Below are 14,138 nucleotides of genomic sequence, written 5' to 3' on the forward strand. Positions count from 1 at the left end.
GACTGCTAAAAATCATAAAACCTGCATTACTTCTAAAAACCTGCCACTATGGTGTTTTAGAAAATAACTACCAGACTAACCAAGATGATGGATATGTGCAAGTGGCGATATGGACTATATTATATAGTTATGTTGTAGGTTATGAGACCAGACTATACAATAACACTTTCATTGTTTGTCTCTAAAAAACAGTGTTAGGTCAAGGAAACCACTGAAATAATCCTATGGCTATCATGTGTCTAATGAGGGCATCACTATAGTAGGCTGTACTAATATGGCAATGCATGGGTTCTGAAATATCTGTGTAAGTATTAATTGTCATTGTAACGTGAGAGACCTGTACTGTAGATCTCACGATTATAGATGAGCATATAAGCTTCTGTTCCTTTAGTGCATCCATGGATATTTTTTTACTATATCTGGTGCTGTTTAAAATAGCCCTGCAATATTTCCAAGGAATATAATAAAATACCGTGTGTCAGTTTTGGCGAGAACTAATCTACAGATGATTTGATCCAGTAAAGTGAGACCGTTTTCAGACACTAGTTTGGGGAAACTCATTCATAACGTGGGCTATCCCTGCAGTCTCTCTCCCTTTCCACTAGATGTCAGTACAAGCCACTTGCATTCAGCGGGGGAATCTCTCAATCCTTTATTTCACTTAGTTACATCTTGTTAAACATAATTTTCCTTGCACTTTAATCCCAGAGTGCAGCCATTTCTAACCAGAGCCATCATGGTAAATAGCTGACACTGTCCTGCAATGCATGGTACTAATGAAGCAGAGTACAACACTCAGAGGATGAGATATCCGGAGTCGTTGCATGCAGACCTTTTGGGCTGTCTGCAATGCAGCACCGTCTCGAGATGTGACCAGATTGATTTCAAGTTAGTGCAGCGTAGGCTCCCTTTGCAATGTGTTCATCTCCCCATTAGATGTCGCTGCTGTGAGACAGATTCAGTTACAGATCCGTCAATGCTGTACGGTAATATCCTTTACCTGGCCGCAGGGTCGGCACGAGACACAGATTGTAAAGTTGTTGCAGTGCTGGCTAGAACAGAAGTGGCTGTGCAATGATCCTCTCCCATGAGAACTGACTGGGGATTACATTTAGTAAATGCAACGTTATGGCTAAACATTCCCTACGTGTCTGTCCTTACATCAATAGCTGTTTTATTTAATAAACCTAGAAGAGTCCCTGCAGCTGCATGCAGTCTGAACTACTATTATATATATGTCAGTAAAATAGTGTCAAGCAGACTGTCGCTACATATATATCTGTGGTGTCCAACCTTATGAACGGGAGGGATGAGGACATTATTTCAAAAATGCCATGGGGCCACGATCAGTACTTAGGAGCAGATTCTCTGTACTGTTCCATCTCCTGTGTGCTGCCTGCGTGGAAAATGCATGCAAGTCCAGCAGCATGCTGGTTTCACGAGGACAGGAAGGGGGAGTAACTAGACCATGTTGTGTTCTGGCTATCCCCAGCTCGTTTATGGACTGTTAGGGACTGCTGCCAGATGCCTTAAGTTAAAGCAGCCTCCGGACTGCTCTAACTTGGACTGGAGTGGAGAATCAGGGACCTGTAACTGGTTGTTGGTTCTCATCTTCTCCTCTCCTGGGTGACTGTAGGGAGAGCATCCTTTGCAGAGTGCTCCCCTTGTCTTCAGTAGACCCAAATGATCTCCAATCCTGGGGCTTCCACAGCCCAGCAGGAAAGCAGGCAATGGAGCAGTCAGAGCTACACTCCTTCCTCTGTGATGCAACAGGCAGCCAACAGAGATGTCCTTGCAACCATAATGCCACTCTTTCTGCATATATATTGTGACAGTCTTTCATTACAAGAATAACCCTGGGAATCAGGGGAGGTCTAGATATGCATATGGGGACAGATCCTTGGCTGTGCCAAGGAAGGGGCTGGCTTTACATGTCACTCCAACATAAAGTAGAGTAGTTGAGGACAGGAAGGGGGAATAGCTAGATATTTACATTTATGCTGGCTCACAACCATCCATAGAGACATTTTGGCAGCCAAGAATCACTATAGCACAGAGTTCTGGGCCAGGTCCCCTATATTGAGCCTGGTAAGAAAAGTAGCATGGGAGCTTCTATTGTAGTGCTATAATCTCTGAGGATTTCCCCATGCTAGGAAATCCTCAACCAGACATTTAAACCACATTAAACTATGTGTTGCACGGAATTATATGAGATTAACACTTTATTGTAACAGAGCAGAATTTGGCCCAGAAAAAGTGTGTGTGTGCATTTACATTTTATTGTTATATAATATGTATATTACAGGGGGTCCCCAGTATACATCTCCCCCTTATCCATTGTTTTGGATATCCCTCGCTCATCAATATGGGAACATGTTCCAATTTACATTGGTCCTGATCCACATATTTGCCATTTGCACAGATCAGGATTGACATGAATTGGAACACGTTCCCCTATTGTACAGTACTGTACTTGTGTCCTCTGGCCACGTTCAAGGCTTATTACCTATAGAGGACATTCTCCATGCCGATTAAGGAGACAGCAGGTGAAGGAAAGTCCATTGTAAAGGAATTTTGGAAGTCCTACAACATCTTGAATGGCGTGGAAAACATTGATGAGTCGTGGGAGGAGGTCACTTCACAATGTCTGAACGGTGTTTGGCATCATGCTTGACCAGATGCTGTCCACAGCTTTGTGGGATTTTATGCCGTTCCTGCTTTCGAGCAAGAAATTGTCAAGTTGGTGAAGGATGTCGGCTTCGAGGAGGAGGAGGATGTATAGGAGTTGTTGCAGTCTCACACTGAGCAATGAGGAACTGATTGAGCTGGACCAACAATGGATATCCGTAGAAAGCAAGGACGATGATGATGATGTAAGGCAGGAAGCCAGGCGTCTGACAAAGAATCTCTCCCATTTCTTTGGATTGCTGGATGAGATGATGAAAATCATACAGAGCGGTGATCCTATTCATGAACAACCAGTTTACCAAGGTCTCCAGCAGGGCTCTTTGTGTTGCATTGGTTTGCTACAGGAAGATCTATAGTTCAAAGATTCATATAGGAGCGCAGATGAGGGATAGCTCAGTGGTTTGAGCATTGGTCTGCTAAATCTACGGCTGTAAGTTCAATCCTTGAGGGGGGCCATGTAGGGATCTGGGGCAAAAGTCTGGGGATTGGTCCTGCTTTAAGCAGGGGGTTGGACTAAATGACTGCCTGAGGTCCCTTCCAAATCTGATATTCTATGTCAATAAAGTCCTTTTTTAAGACTTCTGTAACCAAAAAGCCAGCCCAAGAAAACTCAGCTGCCACCCCTACCTAAGTTTAGCATAATTGACACCATTTTATCCTGTATTACTGTACTGTATTTACTGTATTAAAATGTTCTATGTGTTTGAACAGTGTTAGTAGGGTTCTACATTATTTTATTCAATGTTTTATGTGTAAAATGTGTACAGTATAACATGTCATTGTAAAAAGGTACACTGTTTAGATGAAAAGAGCATTGTCATAGGCGAGTATGGTGAAGTTGTGAACGCATCCCCCCCCCCACTCTTATTCCATTATTTCTTATGGGGAAAAATTCCCCGCTATACGTCATTTCGGTATCCATCACCCTTTTCAAGAATGCAACCCAAATATATACAGGGGACCCCCCTCGTACAGTAATGCTCAAAGCCCTTTATCTGGGCCCTATTGTCCTGGTTCTGTATAAACGTGGGAATGTAAAGTCATCCTCTGCAAGAGTTTACAATGTAGGGCTTGATTCAAAGCCCATTGAAGTCAATGTTTTGTTTTGTTTTCTGTTGACTTCAGTGGGCTTTGGATCAGGTCTTGATCCTGTAAATACTTACACATGTGATTAGCCAGATTGAATGTAATGGGGTTACCCATGTGCATAACGGTTCAGTCCTGATCCTGCAAATACATTTGCATGGGTAGACCACAAACGCCAGTGGGGGTTCCATGTGTGTTCAGGGGCCAGCGTGTGAAGATGCAGCTGTAGCACATCAGGGTGTAAGAATACACACAGAGGGGAGGGTGAAGGCTGGTGATACTTCTTGTTAATTCTAACTCATTTTAATTTTTTTTAAATACCCCTGTCTGGTTTCCTTTAAAACAGAGGTCCCCAAACTGTGGGTCTCACTCCCCTAGGGAAGTGTGGAAGAATGTTCAGGGGAGCATGGCTGGGGCCAGTGCCAGCATCCACAGGGGGCAGGGAAGGAACACCACCCACCTCCATTCTTGGCTCCTGCTGCTGGCCCCGAGCCCAGGGCTCTGCACCCGGGACACCCGTGCCTGGTGCCCTGGCTGCCGGCCTCTGCTCCTGGCCCTAGCCCCGCCTCCAGCTGTGGCCCCAGCCTCAGCCTCTTTACCCTTGTCCGCATCCCCACCTCACGGAGCTGCAGCCCCACTCCTGGCCCCAACTCAGGAAAGGGGGAGTGCAAGGTAAAAAGTTTGGAGACCACTGCTTTAAAATAATTTCAACCTTTGTATTTTTACTCTTTATTTTTTTTGTGTAACCCTAGTCCTGGGAATCAGGTGAGTACAGTATAAAATTCCATTATATTTTTTTCTATTCCACCATATAATAAACACTAGCCTTTTCAATTTATTTTAATTCCCATTGTATGTAATCTTTTTTCTCTAAAAAAGTTATAGTAACCCCAGCCTTTTTGATTAACTCTTTTCTCATTTTTTATTTTACAATGGTATACATTTATCCCCAAAAGCCTCACTACCTAATTGTGTTGATATCCTTTTATAGTTAGTTTATATTTAAAAATAAAAATATAGACAATCACTGACTAGCCATTTTTAAAGCTATTCTTGCTAACCTACATAAATGCTCCTTCTGCTTGTCATCCTGCCTTCTGCTCCAAAACTGCACCCCACCCCACCCCAACCTAGCTCTGAGAGGAAAACACATAATAATAAAAATAATACTAGCAGTCAATCACATGGCACCTTTAAAAGTTAGTGTTCATCAGACTGGTGATGTGGGGAAGGGAGAGAAGAGATGGGCTAGATATATATGTAATACTGAGAGAGAGATTTTAGGCCCCACTGCTGCAACTGGATCCACCTGGGTGGACTCTCAGGCATTTGGGCAAGTTGGAACAGGAACAGATTTCATGGGGCCGGGGCCACCCGGGGGGGGGGCAAGTGGGGCAATTTGCCCCAGGCCCCATAGTATAGTATTGCAACTTTTTTTTTATGAAGGGGCCCCTGAAATGGCTTTGCCCCCAGCCCCCTGAATCCTCTTGGCGGTCCTGCATGGGGCACCTTGAGATAGACTGTGGCCAGTGTGTCTGTACGTGTGATGTGTGTCTCTAAATTGGTGTCCCCCAGATAATATGTCAAATAATGTGAAAAAACATGCATCCAGGGAGCCTTTCTAAAATTATTTACCTTACCACCAGTTCAGATACTTCCCTTGAGGTATGGTCAGAAGCAATGTTCCCCCTAATTTTTTACATCCATGTGTGGAATTAATTTTGTTATATGCACCAATATGGAGGTGATGTGTGGCGGGGGTGGGGCCAAAGGGTTCAGAGTGTGAGAGGGGGCTCAGGGCTGAGGCAGAGGGTTGGGGTGAGGGGGGGTGAGGGCTCTGGGGTGGGACCGGCGATGAGGGATTTGGGGTGCAGCCTGCCCTGGGGCTGCAGCGGGGAGAGAGGACTCGCCCCAGCCCTCTCTCTCTCGCTGCAGCAGGGAGAGGCATCTATATCTATCCCCAGCGAAGGCAGTTCTGGGGCTTGGGCCAAGGTGCCTCTCCCTGGCTGCAGGAGCTCTGGGATTGGGGCTGGGGTAGAGACCTCTCTCCAGTCCAGGCCCCTGTGGCTGCACACATGTGCGGCCTTTGATAGCCTTAGAGGGAACTTAGGTCAGAAGAACTAATGATCTCAATACACAAAAGTAGAGATGTCATCAGATCAGACTACAGAGCAGGGCCGGCTCCAGGTTTTTTGCTGCCCCAAGCAAAAACAAAACAAACAAAAACAACGGCGTGCCATCCCTTGAAAAGTGCTGCCCCAAAGAGCCAGAATGCTGCCCCTTTAGAAGTGCCACCCAAGCACATGCTTGGAACGCTGGTGCGTAGAGCCGGCCCTGCTACAGAGTATCTTCAGCAGCAGCAACAAACTATTCCTGTATTCTATAGCACCCTCAATAAAAGAATGAAACAGTGGTGCGGATTCCGTGTAGGGGAACTCTTTGCTTGCATAAGGCTGGCTCCTGAGTTAGCAGTTCCCCCTCCTCCTGCATAGGGAACATGTCATTGGAAGGAGCATGGCTCCACTATGCCAATTCTTTGTTGGCAGCAGGATCTCTATAGTGCCCTTACACCAGTGGTCCAAATCAGTGGTTCTTAACTAGATGTACACATATCCCTAGGGGCATGCAGAGATCTTTCAGGGGTACATCAATTCATCTAGATATTTATCTAGTTTTACAACAGGCTACATAAAATGCACTAATGAAATCAGAACAAACTAAAATTTCATACAGACAATGACTTTATACTGCTCTATATACTATACATTGAAATGCGAGTACAATATTTACATTCCAATTGATTTATTTTATAATTATAGGGTAAAAAAGAGAAAGTAAGCAATTTATCAGTAATAGGGTGCTGTAACATTTTGTATTGTATTTTTATGTCTGATTTTGTAAACAAGTAGGTTAAGTGAGGTGAAACTTGGTCTGTGCAACACAAATCAGACTCCCGAAAGAGGTGCAGTAGCCTGGAAAGGTGGAGAAGACAGAACCAATGGTGAGCTGGCAGCTCAGACACCTTAACTTCCAATGGGGCTGGCTGACTGTGCCTCAAGGAGCTGTAATTTGCCTCTGATCTCAGACTTTCCCCTAGTACTGAGCTTAGTTCGGGAGGGCTTGAGAGTCTAGCCTACTATTTGACCACCCACACGGTACCCACGAAGGGCAATCGGGATCTGTCCCTGAGAAGGGCCCCTCCCCAAACCTTCACCCTGCAGAGCTGCTCATTAATAAACAGGTAAAAGAAAAAAATCCTCAAGAGTATGAAAAAATGTTTACCTGCTTTAGCAGGGCCAAAGTTTTTGATTCCTCTAACTCCCCGTCAGCTGCCCCCCTCCCTGCTGTGCAATGGGGTAGAATCTCCCCCCCCACGCCCCCATTAACCACACACCCGGGATGGACAAGCTGGGGCTGGGGGAGCCACGCACACCCGGACCAAGGACTTTTTTTTAGAGCGGGTGAAAGCAGGTTCCTCCCACGCCCGGGAATCACCAAAGGCGCTGAGGCCGGCCCCGTGCCAGCAGGGCGGGGGAGAGCTGGGTGCAACTCAGCCCCGCTGCCGCCCGTGAGGGTGCACAGGTCGCTCCGCGCGGGGTGCAGGCTCCGGCGCCCCGGCTGGCTAGAGAGTCACTCGGCGCAGTCATTGCCCCCTCCCGCTGCCTGTCATTTGGCTGCAGCGCTCCTCACGCTTGCAGAGCGGCTCTTTCCCCGCTAGAGCGCGCAGCTAGCTCTCCCCTTCCCAGCCCGCGCAGCCAATCAGCGGCGGATAAACAGGATCGGGCGGCGCGAACTATTTTTTTTGCCCGCTTTCCAGACGGTCACGTGCCCAGGAGTCCTCTCGGCGGTGACGGTTGCGCTGCACGCGACTTCTCAAGGGCGCGCGCCGCTAGGGGGCGCCCTGGGCAGCTGGCGCGAGGCTTGTTGACCGAGCGGCGGTTGGTGGCGCGAGACTCTCTCGCGCCGTGTGTGACGCGTTCACAGGAAGAAGGGGGTGGGCGGGAGGAGCTGGGGACACCGAGGGGGGCGGGGGGAGAGTGCGGGCCGGGGCTGCCGGAAAGAAGCGAAGCGGGCGGGAGGGGGAGCGCGATGTGAAGCCCCTACACGGCCCGGCCGGGCAGGCAGCGCCGCCTGGGAATGTGCGTCTGGCGGACGCGGCGACAGGTGAGCCACGGGGCGGCTGAGCGAGCGGGCCCCTTCCCCGCGCGGTGCTCTCCGGCCCCACGAGCGCCCGGCGCGTGGAGAGGCGGCCGGGCCAGCGGCCTGCCCCCAACTGCCAGTGACTCCGTCAGCGCTTCCCGGCGCGGCCCGCGCGCGCCCGCGGCAGCTGCAGGAGGCGGGTTCGGGGCCGAGTAACCGCCCCCCCCCCGCCAGTTACCCGCGCGGGGAGGGGGCGGGGCGCGCGAGCCGCAACTTGCCCGGGGCCGGGCGTGCTGCTGTTAAACCCGCCTGTCTGGGTCACTCGGCTCCCCCCGCCCCGCACCCGTCCGTGTCACATGGGGCCTCTGCCTCAGACACAACACCGGCCGGGGCCGAGCCGGGGTGGTGCAGCCCGGATCCCCGCGCCGTGGCACGGGCTAACCCCCCACCCTCGCCCCGCAACACCCGCACGTCCGGGCACCGAGCTAGAGCGGCGTGCGTCGGTCTGTCTGTCTGCGGCTCCCCAGCCTGTCTGTCACAGCGATGAGCCTGTGTAAGTGTGGCACAGCCGAAAGGAAGGGGTCTGCCTGTGGGAATACACGCTCGCCGTGGTTCAGGGCACGCTCGGTGTGTTTCCTGACGCCGCTCTCCCCCGCTCACCCTGCTGCCTTGGTTTGCTACCGTCTTAGCAGTGAATCGACCCAGGATAGTGAGCAACAGCTGATGAGAAAAAATGCGCATTGTTACTCTTAAATTGGGGGTTGCGAAGAGTGGTCAGGGCTGAGTGTCTAGGTTTGTTGACATAAATCAAACACTGCAAGATTTCATCGTTTTTAGTGTGTTGCTGCCCATGTCTAAAATACTACCAAATAATGAAAGATAAAGATTCCTTGTGTGTGTTTGTAGGTAAGCTACAGATGTTTCTTCTTGAAGCACTTTTCCTTTCCTTTTTATTTTGTGTGTTGATTTAAGAGCCAGGTCTAATGTGAAAATTCAGTTGCATAGTCCAAAAAAGCAGGAGACTATTGTTAGCAATTATGCTGTCAAAAATGTGTGGAAAAATAAGCTCGCATAGAGATGGTTTAATCATCAGTAGTTGCCAGAGGTCATAGTTAACACAGAACTATTCCAGAGACTAGCCTATTAAGAGTCAAGATAATTAACGCACAAATCCAAAATCTCTGCAGACCTCTTCCTTTGCTATCTTGTCTCAAGTGTGTTGTTAGTGGCCCCACATCACATTGGTCTTTTGTTCTATCCCTTTCTTTCACTGGATTATTTGACTGAATCTCTTAATTTGTTAGTGACTAATTCCTCCCTGTCAAACTGGAGGTCATTGGTAGGACAGCATTAGGAAGCAAACTCCTTAAAGCATCTGCCTTGTTCTTGGCTTGTGAACAATTAAAGATTCTTAACTACTTTGCACATGTTTGTTTTTAAGGGGTAAGAATTCAGGTAGCAAAAAATGGTTTAACAAATACTTAGAGTCCTTGTAGTAAAATGTCTGACTTCTTGTGGATAGCACATTTGTCTTCAATGTTATTCAGTAGATCACTATTCCCTGTATTACTGGTCAAATATAGTAGTGATCAGGGCTTTCTGGATGGTGTATTTAATTTTCCCTTCCCATTGACCAATGAAATATAGGTATATTGTGGAGGGATAGCCTGAAGCCCAGTGTTAAGAGCCAGTGTTATCTTACTGCTGACTCCCTTGACCTAGAAGGTACTGGTCTAGAGAAGGTTTCAGAGTGGTAGCTGTGTTAGTTTTTATCAGCAAAAAGAACGAGGAGTACTTGTGGCATTTTAGAGAGTAACACATTTATTTGGGCATGAGCTTTCGTGGGCTAAACAGGGCCGTCCAGAGGATTCCGGGGGCCCGGGGTCTTCGGCAGCGGGGGGCCCTTCCGTTCCGGGACCCGCCGCCGAAGTGCCCCAAAGACCCGCGGCGGGCCCCCCCCACCGCCAAATTACCGCCGAAGCCGGACCCGCCGCCGAAGTTCAGCCCGGTCTTCGGCGGTAATTTGGCAGAGGGGGGCCCCGCCGCGGGTCTTCGGGGCACTTCGGCGGCGGGTCCTGGAATGGAAGGGCCCCCCGCCGCCGAATTACTGCCGAAGACCGGGCTGAACTTCGGCGGCGGGTCCCGCTACGTCTTCGGCGGTAATTCGCCGGCGGGGGATCCTTCCGCCCCAGAGCGGAAGGACCCCCCGCCGGCGAAGACCGGGAGCAGAAGAAGCTCCTGCGTCCGGCCCTGCAAGAGTTTTCCGGGCCCCCCGGAGTGAGTGAGGGACCCCGCTCCAGGGGCCCCAAAAAACTCTGGTCGGGGCCCCTGTGGGGCTCGGGGCCTGGGGCAAATTGCCCCTCTTGCCCCCCCCCCCGGGCAGCCCTGGGGCTAAAACCCACTTCATCAGATGCATGCAGTGGAAAATAGAGTAGGAAGATATATATAGAGAGAGAACATGAAAAAATGGGTGTTGCCATACCAACTCTAACGAGACTAATCAATTAAGGTGGGCTATTATCAGCAGGAGGGAAAAAACGTTTGTAGTGATCATCAGGATGGCCCATTTCAAACAGTTGACAAGAATGTGTGTGTAACAGTAGGGGAAAAATTAGCATGGGGAAATAGTTTTTACTTTGTGTAATGTGCCATCCACTCCCAGTCTTTATTCACGCCTAACTTAATAGTGTCCAGTTTGCAAATTAGTTCCAATTTTGCAGTTTCTCATTGGAGTCTGTTTTTGAAGTTTTTTTGTTAGAGAATTGCGACTTTTAGGTCTGTAATTGAGTGACCAGGGAGGTTGAAGTGTTCTCTGACTGGTTTTTGAATGTTATAATTCTTGACATCTGATTTGTGTCCATTTATTCTTTTAGGTAGAGACTGTCTAGTTTGGCCAATGTACATGGCAGAGGGGCATTGCTGGCACTTGATGGCATATATCACTTTGGTAGATGTGCAGGTGAACGAGCCTCTGATAGTGTGGCTGATGTGATTAGGTCCTATGATGGTGTCCCTTGAATAGATATGTGGACAGAGTTGGCAACGGGCTTTGTTGCAAGGATAGGTTCCTGGGTTAGTGTTTTTGTTGTGTGTTTGCTGGTGAGTATTTTCTTCGGATTGGTGGGCTGTCTGTAAGCGAGGATTGGCCTGTCTCCCAAGATCTGTGACAGTGAGGGATCGTCCTTCAGGATAGGTTGTAGATCCTTGATGATGCACTGGAGAGGTTTTAAGTGGGGGCTGAAGGTGATGGCTAGTGACTTTCTGTTACTTTCTTTGGCTATGGCTACACTTGCACTTCAAAGCGCTGCTGCCGCAGCGCTTTGAAGCGCTAAGTGTAGTCAAAGCGCCAGTGCTGGGAGAGAGCTCTCCCAGCGCTGTCCGTACTCCACCTCCCTGTGGGGAATAACGTACAGCGCTGGGAGCCGCGCTCCCAGCGCTGGGGCTTTGACCACACTGGCGATTTGCAGCGCCACAATTTGCAGCACTGGAGAGGGTGTGTTTTCACAGCCTGCTGCAGCGCTGCAAATTTGCAAGTGTAGCCAAGGCCTTTGTTGGGCCTGTCCTGGAGTAGGTGACTTCTGGGTATTCTTCTGGCTCTGTCAGTCTGTTTCTTCACTTCAGCAGGTGGGTATTGTAGTTTTAAGAATGCTTGATAGAGATCTTGTAGGTGTTTGTCTCTGTCTGAGGGATTGGAGCAAATGCGGCTGTATCTTAGTGTCATGTCAGATTTTTCATATGGCTACTGTTTTAGCTACTCTAAGGAATAAATATTAAGAGTTAGGCCAGTAAGTATAAAAATAGGATTTGCAGCAGGTAGAGAAACTTAGTTACCACTATCAGAGGGGTAGCTGTGTTAGTCTGGATCTGTAAAAGCAGCAAACAGTCCTGTGGCACCTTATAGACTAACAGATGACCCACGAAAGCTCATGCTCCAATACATGTGTTAGTCTATAAGGTTCCACAGGACTCTTTGCTGCTTAGTTACCACTGTGAGACCAAAAAAAAAAAAAGTTAAATTCACTTGTCCTTGGCAATTAATGAAAGATAAATGTGCTTGATCCCACTATACATTTTCCCAATGTAATCTTCGTTAAATAGTAATAATTTTACAAAGGAGAATATTTCTCCCTCCTTGAATTAGATATTTGCAAAAAAAAATTTGACGGCGGGTATATTTTAGCAGTAGTTTTGGGTAGTAGGTGTATAGGGAGGGAACTAAATCTCATAATACTGAAAATTCTTCATTAAAGGAATACTATTGGGACCAGTCTGGTGGTAGTTCTGTGCTCTCCAGGGGGAGCAGCAGAATAAGAGGAAAGGGAGCAGAAAAAATGAGAACTGCCATGGAATTATTCAGGGCCTTGAGAGAGAGCACTTGAATGCAGAAAGAAATGGCCTGAGCACCATGCAAGGAATATGATTTCTGTGGGACCCTGTGTAAATATATTATATGAGTTGCTCTAGCTTTTTCACTGAAAAAAAATTACGTAGCACTTGCTGTACTTAGTTGTGCTTATCTTCTCTATTTTGGAGAGCAGACAATATTGCAATTGGAAATACTAATATTGTCAGGAATGGAGGATTCTTGTTATGTGCTGCCAGCTAAGTTTAAGGATGGTGCATTGGCAATCATGGTGTAGAAACCCAAAATAATATAGTGTGTGGGCCTGCGGGAGAAAGATCTGGTCTTTCCACTTGTCAGCTCCTTCAGAAGAAGGGAATCTACAAGGTAGCGTTAAATTCTGTGGGTTGGGGAGCACATCCACTATAGGCCTCTCTTCTCAAAACTGACTGAAGAGTATCACTGCTTTGGAGTTGCACATTGTGGCTATTCGATCCATCTGAGGGGTATCTGAAGCTTGGTATATCAATTGGAATGCTTCCTGATGAGCTTTCACTCTTTCTGATATCAGAGACAGTCCACAGTCAGATTGTGGATCACTGCAAAATTTGACTTTGAGGAGGCTAAAAAGTGGTGACTTGTGAAACTTAGGGCTTGTCTGCACTTACAGCTGCCTTGTTGTAGTGCTTAATGAAGATGCTACCTGTGCTGATGGAAGAGCTTCTCTTGTTTGGTGTAGATACTCCACCTCCCCAAGAGGTGGTAACTTTGTCTAGAAGCGCTGAGCAATGCAGTCATATCAAAATAAGTTTGTAGTGCAGACCAATGCTTACTTTTCATTCTAAAGTTTTGAGTCTCTCACTTGGTAGTTTATGTATGCCACAGTCCTGAGACTGTCAGAAACCAGACAGCTTTGCTATAAGAAAAGAGAGCTGACTGCAGTACTTGGGGTTTTGGGTCTTTGTATCTTCACCGTGTCTCCTAACCATTGATATCTGGTCAAATCACAACTCCTCTTATCTGGCTTGTGTGAATTCAGCTACCACCATTTCAGCTTCTTGATGTATGGAGGATAGGAGATTACAGTAATCCTGGAAATGGGGAAACTAATAGCAGATGAAAAAATACTGCAGTAGGCACATATTCAAGCATGACCATTCTAGCAGATACAAAGAGACTGCCTTGGATCCCAGAATTTGAGGGTTCCCGTGAGCACATGCACTCATCCCTCAAGCTTCTACCCAACCTAGGATTGAGGGTATAAACAGCTCCACCGCTCCATAATGGTCCCCAGTTCCTTTCCTTGTATTTCAGCAAACGCAAAAACTTCCCTTCTTTTTAACTTTTTTTTGGTCTTACTGCAACTTGTATTATTAATGATTTTGTTGGGGGACAAAGGAAAGGGAATTAATTTAGAGCTTCGGATTATGTTGTTGCTGTCAGTGGTGGATCCACTTTAGAAGAAGATGAAATTTCTCTACAAAATGTTGTTCTTGCACCCACAATTTTCCTTCATCAAGTGATCATGAATAGTGACTTCTCTTGGCTATGACCTGTGAAGTGTACATGTCTTTTTCCCATTGAGCACAGAAAGACCGTCTCTTTTAATGAAAGAGGCTTTGAAATACGATTTCAAGAAAGTCACCGGTTAAAGGGGACTGTCCCAGCACTAATGTGGCTCAGAAAATCATAATGACAAAGCTACAGTGGTTTTACGGGCTGAAAGGGTTTGCACAAAAGAAAGGTCATTCCATATATCCTCTTCTAAAGAGCACCAGAGACTCTGGGAGTTGGAAAGGGTGCAACTGGCTTCCTCCTAGTGGCTCTGTGCCAGGAGAGAGAGCTCTGCTAGCATTTGGGCATGTGGATTGGCCCATGAGGT

General features: G+C 47.6%; 1 protein-coding gene across 3 annotated transcripts in view; it reads left to right on the top strand.

The window, feature by feature from the left end:
* The first annotated feature begins 7,834 nt into the window (after positions 1 to 7,834).
* Positions 7,835 to 14,138, top strand: part of REV1 (REV1 DNA directed polymerase) — a 104,017-nt gene continuing 97,713 nt past the window's right edge. The window contains exon 1 of one of the 3 annotated variants that reach the window (XM_039530215.1): positions 7,835 to 7,938. Coding sequence is in view for 2 of the 3 variants with exons in the window: in XM_039530239.1 (XP_039386173.1) it covers positions 8,271 to 8,467 (197 nt within the window). In the remaining variant the exon portion in view is untranslated. Of the gene's footprint in view, positions 7,939 to 8,173; positions 8,468 to 14,138 lie in introns of those variants that run through there. The other 2 variants (XM_039530239.1, XM_039530172.1) reach the window with 2 other exon arrangements.

Source organism: Mauremys reevesii, linkage group 1 (assembly GCF_016161935.1).
Source record: "Mauremys reevesii isolate NIE-2019 linkage group 1, ASM1616193v1, whole genome shotgun sequence".
NCBI lineage: Eukaryota > Metazoa > Chordata > Testudines > Geoemydidae > Mauremys > Mauremys reevesii.